Consider the following 9,882-nt stretch of genomic DNA (forward strand, 5'->3'; position numbering starts at 1 on the left):
TGGCAAGGAAAATGTTACCTGTCAGCACTTTTGTTCTTAGAGAAGTCTCTTGCAGATTGCTGCCTTTCTGGCACTCATCCTAAAAGTAATCAACAGATCTCTTTCACATGTATCCTAGGTGCGTTTCAAACTGTATTTGGACAGAGATATTTAGAATGCTGGCTTTTTAGGCATGGAAACTCCATTTCCTATCACTCTTAGGGTCTCCTGGAGTTAAGAACCACTGATTTTCAATGCCAGGCATTATGGGGATTTGTTTTCCTAGTGGAAATCCCTAGGGCATCCGGTGGTGCCCTGTGTGGGGTCTGATCCCCTCTTGTTTCTATGTTTGTGATATCCCTCACTTTTGCGATTGGTTGCACCAGAGGTTTGGTTCCTGACTGCATTTCTACCCCTTATTTCTCCTGTCAGTGTGACCTTAACTCTACCGTTAGTTGTGGAAGGACCTGCTCTACCAGTCTTCAAGTTGTTTTCAGGGAGAGTTGCAATACATGTAGTTGTCTCATGTGTCTGTGGGACAGGTTGAGCTCAGGATCCTCCAACTCCATCATCTTCCCAGTTTACTGTGGGTGGTGTTTTTTCATTTTGTTCATGGTTCCTTTGTTGTGCAGAAGTTTTTAAGTTTGATGGAGTCCCACTTGTTTACTTTTGGTTTTGTTGCTTTTTTGTTTTGGTGTTAAATCTGAAAATTCATTTCCAAGACCAGTGTCTAGGAGTTTATTTTTAGTTCTTGCATTTAAGTCTTCGTTTTGAATTAATTTTTGTGTATACTGTAAGATAGGGGTCTAGTTTTTCCAGCCCTTTATTGAGGAAACTGTCTTTTCTCCCTCATATATTCTTGCCTCCCTTGTAAACTAACTGAATATATGTGCATCGGTTTGTTTCTGGACTCTCTTCTGTTGATCTGTGTATCTGTTTTTATGCCAGTATCATACTGACCACCACAGATCTATTAGAGGAATCACTATCTGTGGCAGCTAAAGCTTTATAAAGTGTATTTTTTTAGATAAGTTAGCTTGAAATATAAAATGACTTCTTGAGGGGCACCTGAGTGGCTCAGTTGGTTAAGCATCTGACTCTCAATTTCAGCTCAGGTCATGATTTTGCAGTTCAGGATATAAATCCCCTCATTGGACTCCTAGTCCTAGATGGCATCTTCTTCCAATAGAGTGCTGTTTCATCTATATTGAAAATCTGTTTGGTGTAGCCGCCTTTGTTAATTATCTTAGGTAGATCTTCTGGATAACTTTCTACAGCTTCTACGTCTGAACTTGCTGCTTCACCTTGTGCTTTGATGTTAGGGAGATGGTGTCTTAAACCTCATGAACCAACTTTTGCTAGCTTCACACTTTTCTTCTGTAGCTTCCTCGCCTCTCTCAGCCTTCAAAGAATTGAAGAGAGTTAGGACCTTTCTGTGGGCAAGGCTTTGGCTTAATCCTATGGCTGGTTTGATTCTCTCTCCAGACCACTAAAATTTTCTCCACATCAGCCATAAGGCTGTTTTGCTTTCTTATTGTTTGTGTGTTCACTGGAATGACACCTTAAATTTCCTTTAATAACTTTTACTTTGAACTCACAACTCAGTTAACTGGTATAAGAGGTTTGGCTTTCAGGCTGTCTCAGATTTTGCCACCCCTTCCTCACTAAGTTTAATTATTTCTAGCTTTTGATATAAACTGAGAGAGATGTTACTCTACCTTTCATCTGGAAACTTAAAGGTCATTGTATGGTTATAAATTGGCCTAATTTCACAATTGTTGTGTCTCAAGGAGTAGGGAAGCCCAANACAAAGTGAACAAATGTTGGGAAAATGGCACCAATAGACTTATACAACAAATTGCCACAAATCTTCAACTGGTAGAAAATGCAGTATTTGTAAAGCACAGCAAAACCAGGGATGTATGTTATATCATGCAAGTCTCTATCGGCTTGCAAAATTTCTGCTGAAATGCTGATAGTATTATGTTTGGGGGGAGTCTGTTATACATAACAAGTTTTTTGGTTTTTGCTGTTTTTATGATTTTCTACTTGTCTTTAAATTTGATGATTTAATTATAATGTATCTCAGTGCTAATCTCTTGGGGTTTCATCTTATTTAGTATTCTGTGCTTCCTGGGTCTGCATGCCTGTTTCCTTCCCCAGGTTAGGGAACTTTTCAGCCATTATTCTTGAAGTATGTTCTCTGCCTCTTTCTCTCTTCTTCTTTTGGGACCCCATAATGTGAACATTGGTCTGCTTGATGTTGTCCCTTAAGTCCCTTAAACTATCTTCACTCTTTTCAAATCTCTTTTCTTTTTGTTGTTCTAATTGGATAAGTTCCTCTGCCCTGTCTTTGAGTTCATGGTTTCTTTTCCAGGTTTTTCTCCTTTTTAGATCAGTTGTTGTTGTATTCTTCAGCTCTGTCACTTCTATTAAGTACTTTCTTATATTTTCTTTTTGTTGAAATTCTCACTTGGTTCATGTGTTATTCTCCTGAACTCTGTGGACATCTTTATCACTGTTATTTTCAACTCATTGTCAGGTAAATCACTTACCTTCGTTAAGGTCCTTTTCTTGTTCTTTTGTTTGGAACATATTCTGCTGTTTATTCATTTGATCTCTGTACTGGTTTCTCTGTGTTAGATAAAATAGCCAAGTCTCCCAGTCTTGAAGGAATGGCCTCATGTAGGAGATAAACAATATTATTCTCCTCTGACTTAGCTCTTGGTTGTCTCTCAGTGTTTGTGATTGTCCAAGCAACCTACTTTATTCTTAGTGGCTCCCAGTAGTGGAAGCTACGCCAAAACCTGTCAGCATCTCAAAGGGGAGGATCTCAGTCAGCATCTGGATTCATGATGATTGGAAGCCAGACCTTCTTCAAAGTTTGTAGATAGATTTCTTTCAGGGGGCAGATGGGCATTTTTATCTCTCACTCTATGCTGAGCTCTGTGGGGATAGACAGTTAAGAAGTGTTTCTTTGGTTGCTGCAGTCATGATGAAGCCATGAACATATGCCATGCTCTCCAGGGGTATGTCCTTATGTGTCAGACACAAAAGTCAGTGTGCCAGATGTGTACACCAGCTCCTTCCTTGGAGACTCTGGCAACCTGGAACAGAAGGAGAGCATGAAGGTGACTCCCACTGGCCTCCACTTGTTCTGAAGAGTCTAATCACTAGGCCTTTAGCTGTGTATTAAATTAGAAGCCTGCTTATTAGGCCAAAGCTTTAAGATAAGCAAATAGGCTCCTTTCAAAGAAGGATGGATGCTTTTCAGTCTGTTGCCTCTGCACTAGGGGGTCCTGGGGGGTGGTGGCCATGAGGCTTTAAGAACGATTTTAGTTTCGTATAGCCTGTGAGTCCTATGGATACAAGCCCTGGTGGTTTTCAAAGCTACCTGTTGCAGCGTCTCATCTCTCAGGTACACATCTTAAAAACTGGAGTGCCAGATAGGGATTCAAATGCTTTGCTCCTCAAGGAGAAGCTCAGAGTTGTGAGTTCCCTCCCAATTGTGGGTGTGGCACTAGGGTTGGGGTGGATGGCAAGTGTGTCAGCCTCTCCTTCATATTTTAGTGTGGGTTTTTTGCTTGTTTGTGTAATATGTAGGAGTCATTCAACTATTTTTTGGATTTCTTTCAGAACAAAGTGTTCTTTAGGTGGCTGGCTGTATATTTGGTGTGTCCATGGGAGTAGAGGAGTTCAGGATCTTCTTACGTCACCATCTTGAACTGGTGCCTATCTCTTGTCTTTTTGATATTAGCTATTCTAGGTAGGAGGTGATAGCTGACTATGGTTTGCATTTTCATTTCTCTAATGATTCATGCTTATTCGCACCTTTTCATATACCTATGGGCCCTATTTATGTCTCCTTGGAAGAAATATATTGAGGTCCTCTGAGTGAGAGAGGCTGGAACTGTCTCATGGATTATGGAAGGGTGCCTAGGTAGAAATGAGGTATCTCTGCCTATTACCTGATACATGGGTGGCCAGTGCTTCTCCTTGGTCCCTTGGCCTTTTATGCTGGATCCCATAGCTCTCGCAAAGGCACTGTTGCTTAGGGATGGATGCTCAATTTTTGTTGTTGGGTCAGAAGACAAAAATGAAGGATATCTTAGGACAGTATTATTTGTTGTATGTATATGTTTGTACATGGAGTATTTTTTCAAGATATACTCTATTGTCAAGTTAGCTAACATACAGTGTATACAGTGTGCTTTTGGTTTTGGGGGGTAGATTTCTGTGATCCATCACTTACATACAACACCCAGTGCTCATCCCAACAACTGCCCTGCTCAATGCCCATCACCCATTTTCCCCTCTCCCCTGCCCCACCCCCCTCCCACCATGAACCCTCAGTTTGTTCTACTTAAGAGTCTCTTAAGGGGGAGTATTTCTAGGAGATGAAGTTCCAAAATAACTAGGTCACATGCAGTTTTCATTTTGGTAGATATAGCCAAATCACTTTTTATAGAGTGTTATATTCATAGTACATGAATGCCTATTTCTGTAAACAGTGACTTTTTGATTTCACCAACCTGAAAAGTAGCAATTCATTATAGTTCTAATTTGCATGAATCTTATTTATATTTCCTTTCCAGTGAACTATCCACATTCTTTGTGTATTTTAAAGATTTTAACTAATCTCTACATCTACATGGCAGACCCATGTAGTATGGGTTATGGAACCCATAACCCTGAGATTGTCACATGCTCTACCGACTGAGCCAGCCAAGTGCCCCAGTTTTTGTATTTCTCTGGGGTTTTGATCTTTTACTTCTTGATTTATTGGAGCTCTTCCTTTTTTGATTGGAGTTAACAAAATTTAGAATATCTTTTCTGTAAAAAAAAACAAAAAAAACCAGGGTGCCTTAGGTAAGAAACAAAACCTCAGTTTTAAAAAGTGCTGCCTACTCACCTGGGTGGCTCAGTCAGTTAAGCTTCTGACTTGGGCTCAAGTCATGATCTCACAACTGACAGCTGAGAGCCTGGAGCCTGCTTTGGATTGTGTCTCCCTCTCTCTCAAATGTTAAAAAGGGCCCCCTACTTCCAGCCCATCCTGCCATGAACAGAACAATTTCCAGAGTGGGGGTATCTGATGCTTACTGCAGGCATTGCCCTTCCAGTAAAAATACCCTGAAAGCCCTGTACAGATGGTCCACAAACTGACTTTACTGGAAAATGTTTTAAATCCAGGTTAGAATTGAACAGGCAAAGTTGCTGAATCAAAGCAAAATGTGAAAAGTCACGAGCCACCTCAGGGAATCAATAGTATACAAGTTAGACGTTAGTAAGCATTTAAAAAGACAACCCACGTCATTGCTTTTAAAAATTAAATTGTTGAAGGTACCCAAATACAGAAAGCAAAAGGGGGGGCTTTATATTTGCCATTAGGGCAGGGTTCCCAGGGGGAGACCAAGAAGGGGCCTTGCAGGTTGTCCTCATCCTGGGGTGGGGGCTGTTGGCTAGGTCAGGGTCTGTGTTGCTGGGTACGTGGCAGCCCCTAGGAAAACTGCCCCGGGAAGGTTATATGAGACTTACCTGCCTCTCCCATGGCATTTCCTTTCCCAGCTCATGTGTTCGTCAGTCCAGAAAGCCCTGTTTGAGGAGGAGGACCATGTTAAGAAGCTGCAGCAGAAGGTGGCCACCCTTGAGAAACGGAACAAGCAGCTTCGGGATCGGGTGAAGAAGGTCAAGAGATCGTTGAGGCAGGCCCGGAAAAATGGTCGCCACCTGGAGCTGGTGAACCAGAAGCTCAGCGAGAAGTTAGCAGCTGCGGCAGGTGCCATCCCACACATTAATGCCCTGGGGCAGGAGCCACCAGGTGCCACCTACCTGCGGGGGTAACAGGGACTGAGTAGTGGCCTTGCCTGGCCCTGCTGGAGCATGCCACCTCTTACCAGGGAATGTAAAGTGACGGCAGGTTTGTGCACATAGGTCAAAAAGTCTTGTAGATGATATTTTTAATATGAATTTGGTAGCGCCTAGTTGCTTTAAGGGGCAAGTCTTGCTATTTCCTTGGTTGCTGGGCTCCTTCCCCTCCCTGCCTTGCTGCCAGGCTGGGTGCTTGCAAGGCCAGAACCAGCAAAATCCTAGAGTGTCATGTACTTGTCTGGAACCTGTCCTCAGCTTTCAGAAACACCCTGGAAAGCGTACTTACTGTGGAAGGAGCATTTTAGAATCTCTAGATGTATAAGAATCAAGAGGTTCAGCCTTATTTCGGAAGAGCAGCAGTATGATCTCAGCTCGGAGCTCCAGGACCACCAATAGTTTTGAGGAGGGGTCTGCAGCAAGTTGTGGAACCTCCTGATGTCTTATTTGCCACAGTTTTGGAAGGAGGATTTCAGTCTTGCAAAGCACCCAAGGATGCCTGTAAATAAACATGTGCATAGTGCCCCTACTCCAGCCAGCATTTCCTCAGAGCTGAGGCATTGTAAGCCTTAATATAAGGTCATAACAGGTAGTGTATTGAGTTGGGGGGGTGGCGGGTAGCAGTTAGTTGAACAAGATGAATTATAGCACCTGAAGAGGATACCTGTTGGTCACTTTAATCTAAAGGGGAATTGCTTTTACAGACTGGCCATGTTTGATCAAACCATGTACCAGAGTTGGAAGAGTCTGACCAATATCTCAGCCATTTGCTAAGTGCTAACATTGCTTGTTCATTAACTCCTTCCAGTGCCTCTGATTTGGAGGTGAGTTGACCCAGGACACTGTTAACGTCTATTCTGCAAAGACACCTTCTTACCTAATAGAATCAAGTTTCCCATCCAGGCAGTTCTACAGAGTCTTGCCATAAGCATTTTCACTGCAAACATTTTTGCCATGTAACTCATTAGCTGTACGGTAACGTTGCTGTAAGAGATAAAATAATTGATAATTTGGTTTCATTTCTCCATTGACAGACTTCCCATTTTTATATTCCATGAATCTTAGCCCTCCTACTAGTCAATACAGTGACCAATACACATGGTGGTCTTAAGATAGTGGATGATAACTACATATATAGACTTGATAGAAAATACAGTAAGAAAACTAGCAGTGTGAAATGAAACCGTAAGGTCGGATTGCATACCGAACTATCATGCAGAATGGTAATTCATTAGGTAAAATAACTCAGCTAGAAAAGCATTACAACATCTATCAAGAAGGCTTCCATCATACAACACAAACCTCAGTTACAAATGTGCATCCCAGTATTTAGAAAACGGACACTTCTCTTAATGTGGTATAAAAATTATTTCTTCATTATGTCCTTCTTGAGGTCTCAGTTTTTGTTATTTTATCTTTTATGGCCAAATGGCCTACTGGCCAGTGAGTTATGCAGTGAAAACGCTTGTGGCAAATATGCCTAGGGTGACATGGTTCCAGGCATTCCAAGCACTTTCACCCCCCAGGACTGCCCAGCCCTGGGAGGAATGTTTGCACATGAGTCTACATGCCAATGCATCTAGTTTTGTACATAATCAGAGCTCTTCACCCTCTTTGGAAAGAAAGCTTTAAGGACAGTACAAGCAAAAGGAGTATCCACTAGATCTAACATCTGAGCCCTTACTTTAGTAGCGTTTGATCTAGTCCCAGTTGTGTTATTCAGAAGGAAGCGGAGTGGTCATCTTGTAAGTGTCTTCTGATGGACTTCCAACTCTACAAGTCTCCCTTCTGTGCTGTTCCAGATGGAACCTGCAAGTTTCTCATCAGGAAATCTCCCCATAGGTCACCCCAGATACTTGAATGCTTGATGATGATGTCCTTTCCCTGGGAAATGGCTATTACACTGTCAGCTTTCCCTTCCACGGCCTGTAGTTAATCCACGTTCTTCTTGCTCCGGCAGTTGGTTGGGAGGATGGACTTGTGTCACTTGAGAGGCAAGCTGATGCTCAAGGGGAGAAGTCTACACTCTGGACTGGATGGAAGGGCAGCTTTTGCTTCATTTCCAAGCTTCTTCCGCTCCTTGATTGATTAGCTATATTCTTTATAGTATGGTACAATGGTTTATTCTTTCTGGGGTCATTTCATTAAAGCACTTTTGCTTCCACCCAAGGGAATGACAAGCCTAAGGGTGATTTATAGCTAGTGTTTTGAGAACTGTGGAACTGGATCCCTACAGATGCATTATGTCCTACCTTTTTAATAAATATGAGCAGTATTTCAGCCACAACAGTATGGCAATGTGTGTTTCTTTTGGGTCAGGGAGGTTTTAGGATTTCCAGCTTTGGCCTGGAGAAGTACTTTAGACCCTGGAGAAGCATCTATGAGTTAATACCTGGGGCATGTAGGAGACTGAGCTCAAATCTCCTTTGATGTTCTCCTGGGGATATGGCCTGAGCACCCCTCCCCCCACCTTCTTTCCCAGGGTTCCCATCCCAACACACCTGCAGAAGAGCAGTGCTATCCAGGTCTGCTCCTCCTAAGGGACAAGTTGCTTCATTAATCAGTGTTTGCAAAAATACATTTAAAGCTCTTGCCAAAGGGAACTCCCCAGGTCCTGGTTATCTGCAGCATTGTCATCTTACTGTGGCCCTTGCAACTGTTTATTGTACTAGTAGGAATTTTTTTATGCAAAAGGAATCCAAGAATTGCTCCAACATTGACAGACTTAACCAACCTGTTGTAGCATTCTCTCTGAGATGCAGGCTATTGTTTAGTTCTACTTTGGAAAAGTCAGTTGGCCGCCTCAAACCCCAAAGGCACAAAATAAATGAGAGGCAGACAGAATCAAGAATCTTTTACTACAGACCCAGGAGTCACAGCTGCAGCATGTGAACCACAGCTAGTGTAGGGGTAGTTCCTTAGGTCTCCACAGTGTGTTTGAATGTGAATGCCCTTGTTGGACTCCAGACTAGTGGTTTTTTTTTTTTTGGATACCAGGCTATGTCACCCTTTTCATTGTAATACAAGTAACAGATTCTCACATCTGTGTTGCAGGGTCCTATCTCCCCTAAGAAAGAGAACTCAGATCACAGTGACTTTGAATCAAATTGTTCATTCAGCAACAGTCCATATTCTAAAATGGTATTTAAAAAAAATCAGAGTATTTGGCTCTTTTACCCAAATTATTTACTATCTCTAATTTTATAAAATAGTGATCCTGTTGCTCATTCTTAAAGAAGAATCTGGAGTTTCAAGAGATTAAGTAAATTGCCCAGTGACCACCACCAGTAAAGGTGGCCAAGCAAGGATTCAACTCCATCTTGATTTCACTATTATTATATTATCCTCATTTTATAGATTAGCAAGTATAAACAGTACTACCTAAAAGGCTGTTCAGAAGTTTGAATAAAATTTTTCATTTAAATGCTTAGCTTTTAAGCAAGCACTCAAAAGATATCACAAGAGTAATTTTTTGTTTCTAATATTCACTACAAAGGCCCAACGGATATCAGAAATAACAGCGTATTTGGTGGGATTCCATATTAAACTCTACCCTCCTTCCCAGTCATAATACAGTATCTCCAGTTCTTTTTCATGTTCCTTTCCAAGCCACCTCCCTTTTTCTTACAATCAATCAGTCGTTCCTCCAAGTTTGTGGTTTCCTTGAATATCACTCACACTGTGTAGTTCTGCCATCCTCTCTTCTCCATTCCACTCCAAAGGCAGGCATATCCCTATTGACCACATCCAGGGTCAAGCCCATTTCTGTTATCTTGAATTCATATTTCTCCTCTCAAAACTTAGCTCTCCCTCCCCCAATGCTTTCCTTTTATTGTAAATACTTTCCTTACTAAGGACTCCTGCCCATATAATCCGTCCATGCTTAATTCTCCCCATCCTAAGGGGATAAAAGCCCTCACAAACACAGTTTAGAAAGTATTGAGGCAGCTTTAAAGATGGCAACATGGAAGGCTCCTTACCTCCCCTCCTCCCAACGTCACACTGAACAGTGACACATGGAACAATTCCCTCTGAAGG

At 42.0% G+C, this 9,882-nt stretch overlaps 1 protein-coding gene across 1 annotated transcript in view; it reads left to right on the forward strand.

Moving 5' to 3' along the window:
- CCDC3 (coiled-coil domain containing 3) overlaps positions 1-8,123 on the forward strand; it is a 102,540-nt gene extending 94,417 nt beyond the window's left edge. The window contains exon 3 of the mRNA XM_077758500.1: positions 5,545-8,123. Within this exon, the coding sequence (XP_077614626.1) occupies positions 5,545-5,820 (276 nt within the window). The 3' untranslated portion in view covers positions 5,821-8,123. The remainder of the gene's footprint in view (positions 1-5,544) is intronic.
- The last annotated feature ends 1,759 nt before the right edge of the window (positions 8,124-9,882 follow it).

This window comes from Crocuta crocuta, unplaced genomic scaffold (genome assembly GCF_008692635.1).
Source record: "Crocuta crocuta isolate KB4526 unplaced genomic scaffold, BGI_CrCroc_1.0 scaffold32, whole genome shotgun sequence".
Lineage (NCBI taxonomy): Eukaryota > Metazoa > Chordata > Mammalia > Carnivora > Hyaenidae > Crocuta > Crocuta crocuta.